General features: G+C 47.0%; 2 protein-coding genes across 2 annotated transcripts in view; both read right to left on the reverse strand.

Annotated features, from left to right (window-relative positions):
• Window positions 1–6496: 6496 nt before the first annotated feature.
• gdf3 (growth differentiation factor 3) lies at window positions 6497–8544 on the reverse strand. The gene is made up of 2 exons (XM_068746630.1): window positions 8244–8544; window positions 6497–7519 (listed from the first exon to the last, which is right to left on the reverse strand). Exons 1-2 carry the CDS (start codon window positions 8542–8544, stop codon window positions 6666–6668), a joined length of 1155 nt encoding a protein of 384 aa, XP_068602731.1. The 3' UTR covers window positions 6497–6665.
• A 564-nt stretch (window positions 8545–9108) lies between these two features.
• Window positions 9109–18188, reverse strand: part of trappc10 (trafficking protein particle complex subunit 10) — a 9915-nt gene continuing 835 nt past the window's right edge. The window contains exons 2-20 of the mRNA XM_068746487.1: window positions 17878–18073; window positions 17581–17692; window positions 17237–17484; window positions 16801–16947; window positions 16453–16567; window positions 16052–16128; window positions 15810–15901; window positions 15305–15445; window positions 14956–15065; window positions 14192–14721; window positions 13880–14021; window positions 13609–13767; window positions 12455–12684; window positions 12212–12312; window positions 11919–12042; window positions 11599–11763; window positions 11237–11417; window positions 10917–11111; window positions 9109–10791 (exon numbers count right to left, since the gene is read on the reverse strand). Of these exons, the coding sequence (XP_068602588.1) occupies window positions 10544–10791; window positions 10917–11111; window positions 11237–11417; window positions 11599–11763; window positions 11919–12042; window positions 12212–12312; window positions 12455–12684; window positions 13609–13767; window positions 13880–14021; window positions 14192–14721; window positions 14956–15065; window positions 15305–15445; window positions 15810–15901; window positions 16052–16128; window positions 16453–16567; window positions 16801–16947; window positions 17237–17484; window positions 17581–17692; window positions 17878–18073 (3313 nt within the window). The 3' untranslated portion in view covers window positions 9109–10543. The remainder of the gene's footprint in view (window positions 10792–10916; window positions 11112–11236; window positions 11418–11598; window positions 11764–11918; window positions 12043–12211; window positions 12313–12454; window positions 12685–13608; window positions 13768–13879; window positions 14022–14191; window positions 14722–14955; window positions 15066–15304; window positions 15446–15809; window positions 15902–16051; window positions 16129–16452; window positions 16568–16800; window positions 16948–17236; window positions 17485–17580; window positions 17693–17877; window positions 18074–18188) is intronic.

Below are 18188 nucleotides of genomic sequence, written 5' to 3' on the forward strand. Positions count from 1 at the left end.
TGGTGCGGTTATCAAATTCTCATTAAAATCATATTTGTGTAAGAATTATTATTATGTTGGACTCTAGCGGCGTGAAGCTGGAGCTCTGCCGTATGGTTTGCAATTAAAAACTACAACTGCCATGGCCCCTCCCGCTGTGAGCATGCAGGCTGTAGCGTCAGGGGTAATGGTGTCGCGTCTGGCTGCTGTGTGTCTGCGTAAGTGTCCTTGTGAGATGTTGACGTGAGCATTGGAGGAGCATGCTGTCACCTCATTACAGGAAACTGCTGGCTACAACTCATGCTGACATCCAGGGGGCATATTCACGCAGCATTTTAGCTTCACCAGGAGTTCTCCTAAATGGCACCAAAAGTTCTGAGTCAAGAGCGTTTCCTCTTATGGCCGACTCATAAAGGTGGGACCAACTTTTACTGCGTTGGAGAAAACTGAAAGACGTGTTATTATTCTTTTAAATGTTTTCCTGTACAGCGCTCATTTAAGAAATTACCTCCTCCAAGGAGGCTCTGTTTTTGACGCATTTGTCTATTTGTTAGCAGGATTACGGAAATAAACTACTGAATGGATCTTGATTTTAAAAAAATCTGAAGATGGGTCTTGGTCTAACTTTGATTCCATTACATTTTGAGAGAGAGATCCTGATGCAAAAAAATAAATCTGGATTTCCCATTTACTTTTTGCAAAAATAAAATAAAATTTGCATTCAATGCACTCACCAAAAATCACAGTCATAAAGGGGTCCAATGTGCACTATCATGAAAAATGTCTTCTGGATCTGATCCAGAATGGGGTCAGGAAAAAGATCTTAAATGTTAAAGTTAAAACTGTATTTATGGATTCAAAAATCCATGAACAGTACACATCAGTGAGCACAGAAAAACATCACATGAAAAAGAAGAAGGAAGAAAGAAGAAAGAAGAACATGGAACGTTTTGAGGTTTGTTGTTAGAATAGCTGCGGCAGTAGCAAAAGCAGCGCGAGTAGCAGCAAGTAGCATAATCGTAGTAAAGAATTAGCAACTCTCATAGTAGGGCTAATGTTACTCGTAGGAAATGTAATAGTTGTGGAAATAGTAAATGTTGCAGTAGTATTGCAACCGATATTATGAGGCATTAGTACTGGTAGTGAAGGTTGTAGTAGTATTTCTACCATTAATACGAGGCATTAGTACTGATAGTGAAGATTGTAGTAGTATTTCTACCATTAATACGAGGCATTAGTACTGGTAGTGAAGGATGTAGTAGTATTTCTACCATTAATACGAGGCATTAGTACTGATAGTGAAGGTTGTAGTAGTATTTCTACCATTAATACGAGGCATTAGTACTCGTAGTGAAGGATGTAGTAGTATGTCTACCATTAATACGAGGCATTAGTACTGATAGTGAAGATTGTAGTAGTATTTCTACCATTAATACGAGGCATTAGTACTGGTAGTGAAGGTTGTAGTAGTATTTCTACCATTAATACGAGGCATTAGTACTGGTAGTGAAGGTTGTAGTAGTATTTCTACCATTAATACGAGGCATTAGTACTGATAGTGAAGGTTGTAGTAGTATTTCTACCATTAATAAGAGGCATTAGTACTGGTAGTGAAGGTTGTAGTAGTATTTCTACCATTAATACGAGGCATTAGTACTGGTAGTGAAGGTTGTAGTAGTATTTCTACCATTAATACGAGGCATTAGTACTGATAGTGAAGGTTGTAGTAGTATTTCTACCATTAATAAGAGGCATTAGTACTGGTAGTGAAGGTTGTAGTAGTATTTCTACCATTAATACGAGGCATTAGTACTGGTAGTGAAGGTTGTAGTAGTATTTCTACCATTAATACGAGGCATTAGTACTGATAGTGAAGATTGTAGTAGTATTTCTACCATTAATACGAGGCATTAGTACTGGTAGTGAAGGATGTAGTAGTATTTCTACCATTAATACGAGGCATTAGTACTGATAGTGAAGGTTGTAGTAGTATTTCTACCATTAATACGAGGCATTAGTACTCGTAGTGAAGGTTGTAGTAGTATGTCTACCATTAATACGAGGCATTAGTACTGATAGTGAAGATTGTAGTAGTATTTCTACCATTAATACGAGGCATTAGTACTGGTAGTGAAGGTTGTAGTAGTATTTCTACCATTAATACGAGGCATTAGTACTGGTAGTGAAGGTTGTAGTAGTATTTCTACCATTAATACGAGGCATTAGTACTGATAGTGAAGGTTGTAGTAGTATTTCTACCATTAATAAGAGGCATTAGTACTGGTAGTGAAGGTTGTAGTAGTATTTCTACCATTAATACGAGGCATTAGTACTGGTAGTGAAGGTTGTAGTAGTATTTCTACCATTAATACGAGGCATTAGTACTGATAGTGAAGGTTGTAGTAGTATTTCTACCATTAATAAGAGGCATTAGTACTGGTAGTGAAGGTTGTAGTAGTATTTCTACCATTAATACGAGGCATTAGTACTGGTAGTGAAGGTTGTAGTAGTATTTCAATGATTTTAAATCCGCTTTTGTAAGGAGTCCTATCTTCCTAACTAACTTATGATACATAATCGGCTACTGATAATGAAGTGGTTTGCTTGCTGTGAGGTGTTTTACAGGGTCATCATGTGAATCAGCACGATTGACACGAGTAAAGCGACGCCATCGTGGCAGGATGCCCGCCTCTGTGTTAACCTTTCGTGTCTGGCGGCGTGGCTCTGATGAGATTATGTTTTGACCGAGCACTGAATATGTTGCAAAGCAGACGCCACGTGGAATCAGCAGGAGCGACACCTTCAACACAATCATTAAATGCATGACGCGCCGTTTCACATCTGGTTAAGGATACTGTTTAATGCACACGCATGTTCCAAGATGTAGACCTGTGTATGTGTGACCGAGGGTTTGTGTTACCAGGCAGGATACACTGTGATTCCATTATCATTGATTAGGTGACAGAGGCTGTGAGGGGATTAGAAATATGGGAGCCAAGTGTGTGTGTGTGTGTGTGTGTGTGTGTGTGTGTGTGTGTGTGTCAGAGTGCCTATTACTGCATTCATCCAATGTAGCACATAGAGGGATACGTAGTTCCCACAGGTCACGTGACCGCCCCCGGAGACGCCATCTTCGTTGGCTAGCTGCTTCGTTTGCTCGCTTTGTTTACTATATTTCACTCACAAATTTTGACTATTTTATCATATTTGCAGCATCATCATGAATACATTTCACAATTCAGCAGAGCACAGATTATGCCAAATGGCCTCAGATAAAATATTATCAATTTTACCACAACCTCGTATTGGCGGGAAGCTTTTATACGTGTGAGCAGGAAGTCACTGGAGGCTACAATAAATCTGCTGCGGGTTGGGTTGGTGGCGTTTGCTCAACTGCAATCACTGGAAAAGTGGTTGTCATGCAGAGTTGTGTTGAATGATGCATGATTTTAACCGGTTAAACTTACCTTGACCTGCTGTCCCATAAAAAGCCCCCGCCTGCACAACTAAGCTCCTCTGTTCCCCTTAAAGCAGCGTCACTGCTTTCTGTAAATTGTATTACTTATTTGTACACTTAAGAATTCTATTACAATCTGCGCATCAGTCCATCCGTGCACAATAAGTAACTTACATAGACCCATTTTTAATTCAATCAAATAAGTCATTGAACTGAATAAAAGTTTTCTTTCTTTAGGTAAAACGTTCCCAAAGTGTTAATGCCAAGCCGCTGCGTCCCTGCATGGGTCCTCTGCAAGCCTGCTGGTGCGTCATCTCCGCTCACTGCAGCTGCACGGCTCGGCTGATTGGCCTTGATTCACTGCTTGTTGTTCTCGTTATAAAGGCTTTTACAACATGCATGGATAATCATATATCTTTTACACTGAGCTTTCAGATGTTTAATTGAAAGGAACAGAAACACAAACATTTGACAGGCGACATAATTGTGTACAATAACAACAACAACAACAGTTAAACGCGCTTTGGACCGAGATATTTCACATTTTTGATGAACTTATGCAGCAAAAATGAAAAAGCAATTCCAACATTTCTCAATAACTTTATACCTAATGTCAGTCGGAACTCCATTCAATGCTTCAAAGCTTTTTGAGGTCTTAATTGTGGCACGATTCATGTAGTGACTTAATGCAGCGCAGACGCCCTCCATCTCGTTACTTTCTACAATAAAGCAGTCTAAATTATGACACTCACAAGTTAGCCGCTTCTATACTCGACAGTCGCTGGAAAAGGTTCATTCTGTCTTCTTGGTTTTCACTGTTTTTAACGTTCTTTTATTCAGACGGAAGGATTGTTTACCTGCTTGGCTCATTTCGACCACTTCATCTTCTTCTTCCGATATCCGTTACCGGGTCGCGAGTCGTGCTGGAGCCTATCTCAGCAGTCACCGGGCGAGAGGCGGGGTGCATTGTCCAGGTGCACCCTGGACAAGCAGCCAGTTCATTGCAGGGCTACACACAGACAGACAATCATTCACGCACACTCACACCTACGGGCAATTGAGTGCAACCAGTAAGCCTAATTTGCATGTTTTTGGCGGTGGGAGGAAGCCGGAGAACCCGGAGAGAACCCACGGAGACACGGGGAGAACATGCAAACCACACGGAAACTTCTGACCTTCTTGCTTCTTACAGCAGCGCTTACCACTGCGCCACCATACCATATTCAGAAGGAATCATACATGCAAGTGAAAGATCTGAATACTCATTCCTTCTCATTCTTAATGTTATTCTTCTCATACTTGATCTTGTTTTCATTCGTCTCATACTTAGACTCATTCTTATTACTGAAAATCAATTCCTCTGAGCCTCATTGATTTAACAGTCATCAGCTCTCCTAATTATGTGATACTAAATCACTGCAAGGAGAAGCGTAATCAATCCAAATTGATAAATGCAATTGATTGATGAATTCCAATTGGTGAAACTTATCTGCTCTCATAAGAGAAAGAGAGAAACGTCCCTGTTCATCATAAATCACAATCATCAGGACACTTTGTTAATGACTAATTAATAATTAATAATAAAAGAACAAATAAGTCTATAAAAATGTAACATTTATAATAGAAATGTCAAAAACAAACATGTACCACGGACCCCCCATGTAGGTGCGTGCGCACACACCAGTGTATATTCAGTGTACTCTGGTCTTATACCTGAAGCCACACTGCCCCCTGTTGGTCAAACATTTCATCTCTGCGTAAACCCTGAATGAATATAAAAGCAACTTTCTTTTCTGTTTCAATTATGTTTCAAAACAGATGAGAGTTAAATTAAAATTAAATCTTACTAAGAAGATTTTTATGACAATAAACCAGGAGTGATAAAGGATGTAGAAACGCACAAGACAACCGGCGTGAACGCAAACGCTGCACCTTTATTTTACCTAAACACAGAATTAAGAATGCGGTAAACTCACACTTCATAAAATGGAAAACGTTACGTTGTAAGGTATAAAGATTACTTAGAACAGTGCTTAAAGGGGCATTCCACCAGACTCATTACATGATCACATGATCTAATTTCAACACATTCAATTATGCGTTTCAAACACAAACATTTTGTTTTCAAAACCTTGATTCAAGTAGTTTCTTACATAGTTGTCTTAAAGGTGATCCAGATCCGTCCTAAAGTCTGTATTTGTATTTTGAATTATATATTATGGTTTAAAAAACAATGTTAAAGAAATTAGAAAAGTGATCCAGAACCTGCAGAGACAGAAATCTGCCTCAAACTTTCATCTCATTAGATTTGACGACAACTTGGTGAGGCATCTTGCAGAGAAACGTTTTTGTTTCAAAGTGAACACACAGATCCGCTTTTCTCCTCCTTCAAACCTCACACTCTTGTCTCACTAATTACTGCATCCCGTCACGGTTCCTATGGTGATCAGCCGTTGTCATAGCAACCCGGGCGGTCCATCTGGCTCAGTGATGGCGGAAGTGGGGGTGTTATCATTGAGGAAGGTGAGATAAGATTGTTGACTTCTCCTCCAGCAGATAAGAGCGTCTGGCATCCGTAACCGAAGTGTTTAAGCCACAGGAAACAGGCTGGGGGGGAATGAGGCCGCGGGGGCACAGCTGAACCCTCGCACTGAATGCTACCCCGAGTCCCGTTCTGTACTGCGTTATATACATTGAAATGATCAAAGGTTAAACATTTATCTTTGCTGTTACCTTTTTAAAGTTCATGAATGTTGTTTAAAAGTAGTATAAATTGTATTCTATGAGATACTATGTTTGTAGAGGATGAGAGAACATGAATGTTTTCCAGGGATGCAAGGCATAAAACGGGATTTATCGCCATCCCGTTATTCCAGTCCTTTATTTACCAGTAGGCGTCTGAAGGCCAGAGAAACCGGCCCACGGCCACCGACCCGTTCCAGAACACAGGTTACAAAAATAAAGAAAAAATAATGCCGACAAACATTTTAGCGAAAGAAAAGTCGTCTTCCAAATTCAGTCCTCCAGCACGGCTTTATTGCAATTTTTTATTATCAACCTCCATATTAAAATAGTTTGTTAATAGCAAAAAAAACTAAAGAAAATACACGTTTCAAATTCTTTAAAATAACTGGACGTAACGAGCATGACATAGAAAGCAGAATCCATCGAGCCGGACGGCATTAAGACGCGTTCAGAAGATGGAAACCTTGATGGCTATTCGCCGTCGTCATCGACAGCCGCACTGATTCACCACCATGTCCTGGTAATGCCGCAGCACCACGTTGTCATTGTTGTCGTAGTAGAGCATGGAGACCGGGGAGAAGTGGATGGGAACGCAGGAGGGCTGCGGCGTGCCGTGCGGGTCCAGGGAGTGCACCAGGGTCTGCAGGATGGCGTGGTTGGTACCGTTCAGACTCTCGCTGAGCGGGAACGGACACTCGCCATGGCAATAGTTGGCAAAGTAGCCCTGGGGGGCAATGATCCAGTCCTGCCAGCCCACGTCATTGAAGTCAATGTAGAGGCGCCGGGCCCTGCACACAGTGCTCGGCGTCACGGGGAAGTGGACGGTGCTTCTCCTCTGCCTGGACCGACACTGCCGGGGGTTGAGGGACACCGCCACCAGCGTGGCCTGGACCAGCGGCAGGGAGAGGGCGGCCTCCAGGGGGAACGACGTCCTGGGCTGAAAGGGAAGAAGCTCTTCTGCGTCGACATCAAGAGGGAGCAGCTCCAAAGTCAAGCCATAGTTCTGTCCTGGTTTGCGCCAACTTTCCGCCAGCGAAGTGAGATCCAGGTTGATGGAGGAAGGCTCGGCCTTCAGGCGGACCGTCTGGGTAAGCAGGAGTCTACGGCCGGCCTCGGGAGCGGCTCCCTTCAGCGCGAGCCGGACCACTTCAAACAAGGCCATGCTGAGAGCCCGGGGGCCCCCCAGGAGCCCCGCCGGATGGAGGGGCGTCCGATGGAACCGGACTTCCAGCTGGGCCAGAGACAGCAACTCCACGGGCTGCAGGACAGACATGTTGAAGAACAGCCGCTTCTCCAGACAGGCCTCACAGCTGCTGCCCCGGCCGGGCAACGGCTGGCCTGCAAAACATCAGAGGGAGGGGGGGACACGTCAGGGAGGGGGGCACGTCAGCCAGAACGTCACGGGTCCACGATCCGTCCGGGCTTAAAGAGGCTGGATCCATGAGAACCTCAAGCGGCGAGGCAGCCGAGGATGATTCAGTGCCGACGCGGCGGGAACGGTTTATAAGAGACGCAGAAAGAAGATGTTTAAATTGCTGCTTGATTGATATAATTATAATACTAGTATGAATATACACTAATCCTTGATTATGAGCAGGAAATGTATCCACTGTACATGAAGGTCGAGTATTAGGAGCCATCAGGCCTGAAGATTTAGTTTGACTGGAAAAAAAGCTTTAAACGAGGCCCCATGTGCAAATGTTAAGCAAAAAACATGACAACGTCCCCAGGACAACGTCCCCAGGACAACGTCCCCAGGACAACGTCCCCAGGACAACGTCCCCAGGACAACGTCCCCAGGACAACGTCCCCAGGACAACGTCTCCAGGACAACGTCTCCAGGACAACGTCTCCAGGACAACGTCTCCAGGACAACTTCTCCAGGACAACTTCTCCAGGACAATGTCTCCAGGACAATGTCTCCAGGACAATGTCTCCAGGACAATGTCTCCAGGACAACTTCTGCAGGACAATGGCTCTCGATGCAGAGTTTCTAATCATATCGGCTGCTAATAATCAGACGCATCGATGATGATGATGATGATGATGATGATGTCCTCACCTTCGTCTTGTACGTATCGGACGATGTTGCCGCGGACTCCGAACTCCGACACCGTGCAGGGTTCTCCCTCCCGGGCCTGGATGTTCTCCGACCGGCGGAACATTCTCCACAGCTTGGAGGGAACGCGGTGCCGGGCCCGGCTGCCCAGCGCGGCCCGGGGCCGGGGCCGGGGCCGCCCGGAGAGCCCCATGGAGCTGAGGAAGAGGCTCTCCTTGCTCTTCATCTCCTCGGTTTGTGAACCGGCGCCGACGCTGAGGAGGCAGGCCGCGAGCAGCGCCAGGGGAGCCGCGGGGGGTCTCATGTCTGCGGCTTCTCTCGCTGCATCTGGACGCGGACGCGCCTCTGGAGTGTTTGAACCTGCGGACGCAGCTGCGTCATTATGATAATGAGGCGCCTGAAGACCAATCAGATGAGAGGGGGCGGGGAGCGCGTGCTGTTCCAGGTCAGATGTTTCCAGATAAGCCTTCAAGTTACTGATGATGCATTTAGGAGATGAAATCTGCTTTCATCTTAAGACGAATGTTTCCTATTTCAAACATTGTTGTCTTCGGAGGCAAATAAATGCTTTTATGATTGATTATTCATAATGGAATTAATTTGGTAAGTACTGTTAGAGTACATCACCATTACAAACCAAATATTAAATGTGTACAGCAGCCGACAGTAAAGCTTCAGGTAAGTGTTTGTCCAGCAGCGTCTCAGAGGAACGCGTCCCCGTCCCGTCCCCGTCCCGTCCCGCTCCAGGGCCGATGGTCAAACATCCAGCCTGGTCCTCACCGATCCTGGAGGCTGAAGCATTTCCTTCTTCCCCCCCCGGCAGACATTCTGTTACGATCACACCCCATCAAGTGAGTTCCCACCATTCTTTAATATCGTTGGCAATTCATGCATCTGACTTGAATCACTATTTACAGATCAGTATGTACAGTACTCTGAAGAGCAGGGGGCTGCCGTTACACTGTGTGTGTGTGTGTGTGTGTGCGCGTGCGTGCGTGTAGCTTATCTCACTCACATCTCACGGCAGAGCTCAGACACAACACGCAGAATAAATAGAAACGTATGAACTCTCACGTGCACAGACACATGTAGACCCTGCAGCTGAACATGTGGCTGGCGCGCACACACACACACACACACACACACACCGGGATGAACCTCTCATGTCATCTGTTCTCATGCGTGAGACTTTTCTGCCGTTTACATTTCAGAAAGTCTGCTTTTGCTCAAAATAAATAGAAATAACATTTTAGTTTTAGGGTTTTTTTTAGCAGGTGCAGAAACAATGTCAAGTTGTAATAGAAATGTTCATTTGCATATTGAAGAAATGTGCACTGTGACTAGAGATCAATTCCTCAGCGAATCCACTCAAATGTTGCAGCGCTGGAAACTCCGATTACACGATGCAAAAACTGGCCCAGGCCGGGCTGCTGATAATTTAGAGACAACGATTGATAATTATTTCCACAGACTGACACTAACAACAGTTTGCAGATCTATTTAATCCTGCAAATCCCAAAACTGTTCCATTATCAGAAAGAAAAGTCTCATTCCAGTCTGCTTGAAGAAGTGCAACATGTTTATACGACCCACAACAAGATGGTACCCAGCAGGTGATTCACAAGGAGACGAGAGACACGGCGCGTATTCCAGCTCCCTCTTGGACAACGCCATCATTATTTCTCTGGCTTCGATGTGAAAGGAAGAATCACTTCCACGGAGATGTTTGTCGTCTGATCCCAGAACTGATATTAAGCTTCAAGAAACCCCAGAGGCCATTTTGTGTGCATTATTGGCAGGACAGAGTCTCAGAGGACGTATTCACATTCCAGAAGCTGCTCATTCTGACTCTCGCAATATTTCGGAAGAAAAACAGCATCTTATTTCAGCAGATTGAACGCAATCAACAGCATAAAGTCTCAAACGAATGAGTGTCGACGACTTCAGAGGCACAGGAGCAGCTGGCCAGTCGGTCAAAGGTACAGTACTGGAGGAGGAGGAGGAGACATTCACACATCTAGGGCTTTGGTGCATCTTGGGACAATCAGGCCTGCTATCCCCAGTCCATATATATTTATATATTTAGAACTATAAATCCATCCAATGAGCTATGTACAAACTATGGCAAAGAAAACTCTTTATTTAAATGTCATCGGCCCGTCCACTGCGTCTCATCCGTAATGTCTCCAGTGTTTGAACGTTTCATGCCCGAGTCCATACCATGGGTGAAAGCTCCACAGAATACGTCCAGGGCCTGATTTAAGGTCTGAAAGACTTTGGGGTAGGTGATCTGGTCACCGGGGTCATGTGGCGTTGACCTCCATGATGTGGTCGTCGGTGGAAGGCAGCACCAGGACCTGCTGTGCGTGGCTGTGGTTGGAAACCTGTCCGGAGCTGAAGGCCTCCAGCCGAGGCATGGCGATGCCCCGCGGCTGCTGGTCGCCGCTGCCCACCGAGTGCACGCTGCCCCGGCTGCGGATGCTGGCCGTGTCTGCCTGGTCGTCCAGGGTCTTGTCCAGCAGGGACAGACTGTCGTTCTCCACACAGCTCTCTGGAGACACAAATATCAAGTCAGCAGGAGTTCTCTTCCACGTCCTGTTCTGGTGGCGTCGAGGTACGGAAAACGAGACAAATGTAAGAGAGAGAGAAGTACGATGAGAATGAAGTCCTTCCTACCCGGGTCTGGCTGGATGGTCACTGCTGCAGTGTGAGGGAGGTACTTCAGGACCTCGATCCTGGGGAAGGGCAGGTGTCCCGCAAACAGAGGCATCACCTCAATCTGCACCTTGTGGGTGGCGCTGGCCGCCAAGGGCATCGACACCAACCCTGAACTCTTCCCACACACCGCCCAGTTGCTGCTGCTGTCAGCCACTGTGGACACACACACACACACGCACACACACACACACACACACACACTGAAGTCTGTCCAACAGTCGTCCCACAGAGTGCCGTGCCGATCCTTTTCAGCGATGATGGCGCGTCACCAGACGTACCTTGATACATGAGTTTGGTAGTTTTGAGGCCATCGCTGTCGGCCTTGCTGTCCTCTGCCATCTCTCCCGCTGCTGGTTCGGTTAGTCGTGTTATACACACCTCCAGCCCGCAGAGGACGCCAGAGCGACAGCGCTGCTCGCCAGCAGGAGGGAAGATGTCTGCTCGCACGCTGTACATCGTCTGATGACGTCAGCCGTCGTTTACAGAGAGAAGAGTTCTCGTTCAGAGATGCTTGTTTAAATACAATCACTTCCGTGACCCGCCTATCGTTCCTTCGTTTGTCATTGATCTCTGATAACTGAGCCAACTGAGTCGCTTCACATATAAAGAACGATCCAAACGAAAGCTGAAGTGGACTCACGGGAACTCTCTCGAGCTGAAACTGGTAATGATAGGGTTTGAAGGCCGCGCCGTCTCCGTGGAGTGGAGAGAAATTGGTGGAGAAAACACACTGGAGACAGGAGGGCAGGTTGTCCTTCCACCTCACCTCCCACAAGCAGAACACGCTGTGCTTACTGCACAAAAGCTAAACACACACACACACAGGGCAGAATTTCTCATCAACTCCCATTAGTGAGAATATGACTCCATCGTTCTCCTTCTCCTATCATAAAACATATACTTACAATCACTTTCCATGAACCCACCCTGCCGCGGTGAACGTTTGTGTTTTCTGCTCACCTGTTGCGTTTTAGTGTTGAGGGACTGCAGCTCCACGGCGGCGTCCTGCTTATCCGTCAGCTTCACCTCCGCCAGCGTGAAATTCACATCCGACACATTCTGCACACACACCTGGATGAACTTCCTGGTCGAGTCAAAGGTCAGACGGTAGACGTTTGAGTGGGAAGGGAACTGAACTTTCTAAAGAAAGAATTATTGATCTTGATTCCGTCACCATTTTGTGTAAAAAGGTTTAGTGATGAAGGGAATCTTTGATATTTGTGAGAACTCCATACGATGAAGATGAGGCTGACCTGTTCCCAGCAGAGAGCAGAGAGTGTTTGGTCTTGAAGGGGATGTAGAAGGTGAGGGCGAGCAGCGTGGAGTAGATCGACCAGGGACAGTCAATGGACATCTGAAGACAGAGTACAGAGTATATTCTCTGTTAGAGCACTTCAGACAAATAACCAGCGAAAGAGCTGAATCTGATGATGCAGAAGGTGCTCATGTTCATGTACCATAACCTGCATACAGTGTGTGTTTGTCTGAGGGCTCACCCTCTGGTCGATGGCCGTCATGAGCGTGTCGGGGTGGCTGTAGCTACGTGGTCGATGTCGGACTTCCCCATTGGTCAGCCTCTCATTGGCAGGCCGGTCAACCCCGGAAGGGATGACACATAAAACCTCCAGCTGGAACTCGAGAGTGTGGTACGGAGGGCTGGGGGGCAGGCTGATGCTGGTCACCTTCTCTGAGGACTGGATGGACAGGACGCTTTCACCAATCAGCACTGGAAGAGACAGAGACGGAAGCGTGAGAGAAACACCTGCTGGAGGCAAGTCCTGAGCAGGAAGTTCACCTTATCACTATTAAGCACACAGGAAATAGAGACGCTTATGTGACGGAAACCAGAATGCTTGGTCATGTAGAAACAGCTAATATAGAGAGAAGCAAAAAAATAAAAATAAAAATGGAATCAAATCAACTTGTGGTGTGAGCTGGTTTAAATACTTCAATCATCTGTACTGGCATTATTCAAATACTCTGAGTGAGTACTATATACCATAAACCTTTATTTTACCTGCACCCGGTGGTAATGCAGCACGGCTGCCACAAGGTGGCAGTAATAGAGTGACAGGCTGTTCACTAAGTTCTGCTATCAGAATCAGTTTATTGCCATTGTCAACTGGGAATTTGTAACACAAGGTAATGACAATAATAAAATGCAAACTGCAGCGCTACGCTGTACGGTAAAATCGACTACCGGTTAGTTAAAGAACAAGAACGTATGACGACAGAACCCACCGGAAAAACATCTGGAGTGGACCCACAGATGTGTGTAAAACAGCAGCAGTAAAAACTAACACAATCACGCAGTGCAAATTCATCTTCTACTAACAAACGAAGAAGAATGAGCGATGGCCACAAGATAGACAGCAGAACCACACCACTGGATAAAAGGCTAGTACGGAATGTCCCATCAATCAATCAATATAAATAAATGAAAATGAGGTGCAGTGGCAACTCTGCTGATCACAAGTCTAACACAAATATGCACAATCATTTGAGAGGAATCGCTCAATGGCTAGTTCTATCAGCAGGCGGTGATCTGGCGCCATGCTCCCCCATCAGCATCATGGAAGCGTCTTCCTTATCGATAAAAACCATCTTTTGCTGCCACACTCAAATGCATTGATGTAGACGGAGGACTGACCAGCAGCAGGGTCGCTGATGCGTGCCGTGCAGCTGCTTGAGGGCAGGATGGGCATGGAGTCCGTGTTGCTGAGCTGCAGAGCATCGCCTTTCTTCACCGTGTAATGACCGGTCAACAGGGTGAACGTCACCATCTGGGGCAGGCCTGCCAACAGGGGCTCTGAGAACACAACGCACCCGTCAGAAATGTGATCTGGAGGTAATCGGAGCAGGAGACGACGTTCGATCTGTCAGAGGGGTTTCCCGCCTTCGTTACGAGCAACGAGTCAGACCTGAGAGAGGCTCCACAGTCAGCTGGGGCTCCTGGGAATAGACTTCATACTGGACCGATGGGTAGATATGAGGCAGCACGAACTGGACCCGGCCCACCGTGGCATACAGCTGGCGCAGTGTGTAAGTACCCGGCTGTCCACTCTACAGAGACAAACAAGAGAGAGACACAGCAAAGCATTAAGAGAGGGGAAAGGGAACATTGAAAAGGAATCACGTGCATTTAAATTCTCTTTAATGCCAGACACGATCAACCGGCGAACGACTTCCACCAGTGCCATTTTAGTTCTCCCATTTGACGCAGCTTCTCTTACTGGTGCTGTGAAGACGATGCTGTTGTTCCCAGGCTCCAGTGTCAGGTCCTGCACTTTCAGCATCTGCGCTCCTTCCTTCATTGTGACAGCAGGAGGGCTGAGACAGTTGGGCGTGTCCGGCGGCGAATTGCTGTCATGACGACGCATGACCAGATGAGTGTTTTTACACACCACTCCCGTCAGGCTGAGAGAATTGTCCGTCGGACTCCGGTCCAGAATCTCATCCAGCTCTAAGCAGGGGCCGGCAGCCGAGGACGGGGGACCCGCTGATGAGCTATCCTTGTGGAACTCAATGGTCCCTGGATTTGTCTGTCTCTGAGCTCCCTTGAGCCGCCCATTAGTCCCCCCACGTTCCAGGTCAAAGTGAATGCTAGCAGCCAACTGCTGTATACGCACCGACACGGGCATCAAGCATCGCAACGTGAGCGCCACCTGCAGGACCGCTCCAGAGTGGACAGAAGCCGTGGCCGGACAGAACTGCAGCCGTGTCAGCTGAGTGAAGACGTCCATGCTGAGAGTCACTTTACAAGCTGAGGAGGAAGGGGGGGCGGGGGTGGGGGGTGATTTTAATAATAGCTATTACAACTAAGACATTGGCATAACATGCTGTGAAGCAAGAAGGTAGAAGAAAATAATGAGGGTGAATACGCCCCCCCCCCCCATCTATGACACTGAGCACAGCATACCAGATGACCCAGAGAACCCCGAGCACCACAGAAGAAGAGCGTATTAGACGGTTTGTCTGTTTCCTCATGTTCACTTACGCTGATCTCCGAACTTTCCCGCAAAGGTCAGGATCTCCTGACAGAAGTGCGTCCTCTCCTCCATGGTCAGGTTTGCGTCCCCGGCCAACAAGGCGCTGGTCTGCAGGTAGCTGTGGAGTCTGGTAAAGGAATCCGAACACGACGGTGCACTGGTGTAACACTTTCACCCTCAGCTCACCCGATGAGGGTAAAGCTAAGCTTTAGCAACCTCGTTGAGCTTCTATTCCACCAGAGAAGCAGCTTCTTTCACCCCGACTGGAAAGAAAAGTCTGGACAAGCCAAACAACATTTTTTTTGACATCTATGATTTGCTTTTTTACACAACGTTTGACCTCTATTTGAAAGATACTCATCAGTCCTGGCCAGCAGTTTCTGACACTGGGCGATCTGCTTCCTGGTGTGCGTGACAGGGAGGCTCCATCCCTCTGACACGTATGACCTCAAAGCTTCTTGCAATAAAGACTCTGCACGCTCAGGGTCGCCCTTCCTCCTGGTGAACCCACACAGAATGTGCACACGTCACATCCTATTTACTAACTATAGAAATGTAGAATATGAACAGTGTCCAAGATCATCCCGTAACAGTTGCCCAGTCGACTTTACTTCCTGCACCGTAAGCAGTCAGACCTGACGTGTGTTTGTTCACAACATTTAGAGCTCTAAAAATCCTGTTCCGGGTTTCACATTCGTTTCAACGTCGCAGCCATCATTCTGGATTCGTGTTTTTATTTTACCTGGTCACACTTCTGGTGAGTGGAGCAAGCAAGCCGTGACTAATGCTGATGCGGGGGGGGGGGGGGGGGGGTGCAGGCCCTGCTTTAAGACACACGACTGTAACGAGTACGTTTCCTTACATGTAGAACTCAGCCAAGCTTTTTCCCACCAGCCTGGCAGACCTCAGCCGGCCAATCGTCCGGTACATCTCCAAAGCAGCATGGGAAAGCTCCTGATGCAAGCGACCGACAGCGTGGAGGTGGAGGGGGAGAGACAGGGAAGGAAGGCGTTTGAAAGGTTGCCACCGAATACATTGCAAAACAAGTTAGCAGGAATTCAGAGAAAGTCTGGTTACTCGTTGTTTTTCCGACAAATGACTTACAAGGTAGTGCTTTTCAAACGCTTCCACCGACGACAGGGCTTCCTTCAGCTTTTTGTAGGGGCTCTGCAAACTGTTGACTGCAGGGAAAGACAGACGGTAATTCCTAAAGGTACCTTACAGGAGGCGAGCTTCTGCGTTGCATCAGGCGGCAGGGCTGACTGAACAAGTTTGCAGGTCTTTCAGGGAAAGTTCTATTTCAGCTTTTAAACTCGGTGACATGCCAACGTGAAATAAAGAGTTTATTAACCTCAGAGGCGTTATTTAATGTCCACCGTTACAGGCTGCACTTAAATATACTACAGTTGAATCTGTCCATACGGACACGACCATACAAATGCAGTTTAAACCATGACAGCCTGTTTTAGTGGGTCGGTGCCCACACATTGGTTCTTAACCCTCACCAGTCTCAGGCCTCTCATCCCCAAGTCCGGCCAGCAGATCCACCGTCCTGTTCAGGTCGTCAGACGTAGGCCTCTGTTCTGACACCAGGCCACAGAGTTCCCCCAGAGACTTCAGCTGGGGAAATATTTTACACACATTTTACTTAATTAGAGGAGACTGAGCAGAAGCACACCAGATCCATTTCATGTAATCCAACAGAGCGATGCTGAGGCGGCGGGATGGGCCATGTGCAGTTCTAATAATAGGTCCGGACTCTAAACCAACAGATCCAGGCTTGTGTCCAACTCTCAACATTACAGAAATGAATGAATCCTGGTCTGCAGGCAGCTAAGTCAACGTTTTCTTACCTTGTCAGTGGCGTAAGCCCACAGCCCGACGGTGTGGCAGCAGTTAGCAGCGAGCTGGGCCTGATCACAACAGCCTTCGATCCGGTGAAGAACCTCCAAGCAGCTGAGAAACACCCAGCAGTCCAGAGCGCCCTCTAGCACCGACACCTGAACATTACACACATAAAGTGAGACACATTTAGTTCAGTTCAGGTTTGTTGTCTGTTCATCTCTAGATTACGAGTCCTCACTTTTTTGATGAGAATCTATTGATTCCCAGGTGGCTCGCTGGTCCTTCATGTTTCCAAAGAGATTCATTTACAGAGTCTTTGAGAAATAGATTTGAATTTTGGTCCCTGGTAGTATGTACTTTTTAATATTTATTTTTTCTGCTTCATATTAATATTTTTTTAATCTCTAAAATAGTGAAAACATTACACAGTATACATTGGTATACCTCCAGCAGGCGTAGCTCCTGGACACAGTTGTGCAGCAGCTCCAGGGCCCTCTGAGTGACCTCCCAGGGCCTCTGGAGGAAGATGAGTAAGGTGCACTGACGCGAGAACAGGTAGCTCCTGAGATCCAACAGGCTGGCCTCCCCTCGCTGTATCCCATCCCTCTTCTCCATGTCGATGGGTCGTCGAAGCAGCAGGCCACTCCAATTACGCACGGGGGCGCAGAAGGAACCCAGCCAGTTAGCTGTATCTGCAACAGAAAGCAGCTGGTAAGACCAAAACCAGTCTCGTCACTGGGAAGATGGCCACCGTGAGCCCAACCTTGGCGCCGGAGCTGGCGACTCACCTCCTGCTCCAAAGTTAAGGACATACTGGGTAAAAAGAGCATCAAGCTCATCATACTGGACCAAGGCATCTTCAAACTGCTGCAGCATCTCAAACACAAAAGCCAGCTCCTCCTGCAAAATGCACAAAGACACAATCACTAAGATGCAAAGACCCACCTGTGTACACGACAGCCCACAGCTGCAGGCACCCTGCAGAGGGCAGCAACTCAGTTAAAATGAATGAAATGAAGGGAAATGTGTGTGCTGCTTCTTTGCAGTCAGTTTTAGTCTACGTCTCCAGTGCTTTGTTGAGGTACCTGGACCATGAAGTATTCACAGAAGCTCCAGCCAGGTTGGGTGCGTTTCTCTCTGAGCGTACGCATGTCATCCTCAAAGCGGCCCAGGTTCTTGGTGAAGGACATGAGGAGCAGAGTTCGCAGCTTGAGCAACAAGGAGTTCCAGGATTCCTGAGACCGAGACGAGTCCTTCAGAGGGTCTGACAGAACCACACACCTACATCACAGGGCAAAGAATTTTACGTGCTCAAGGAAGGCCCAATCAATACGGGTTCTCATTTTTACCATTAAAATAACCAAGAAGTTACAATAGAAAAAAGAAAAAAATTATC

This window comes from Brachionichthys hirsutus, chromosome 12, assembly GCF_040956055.1.
Source record: "Brachionichthys hirsutus isolate HB-005 chromosome 12, CSIRO-AGI_Bhir_v1, whole genome shotgun sequence".
Taxonomy (NCBI): domain Eukaryota; kingdom Metazoa; phylum Chordata; class Actinopteri; order Lophiiformes; family Brachionichthyidae; genus Brachionichthys; species Brachionichthys hirsutus.

Coding starts and splice junctions, on each gene's coding strand:
- gdf3 (XM_068746630.1), bottom strand. CDS start 8,544: ATGAGACCCCCCGCGGCTCCCCTGGCGCTGCTCGCGGCCTGCCTCCTC. Junction 7,520..8,243: donor CCGATACGTACAAGACGAAG/GTGAGGACATCA, acceptor GATGTTTTGCAG/GCCAGCCGTTGCCCGGCCGG.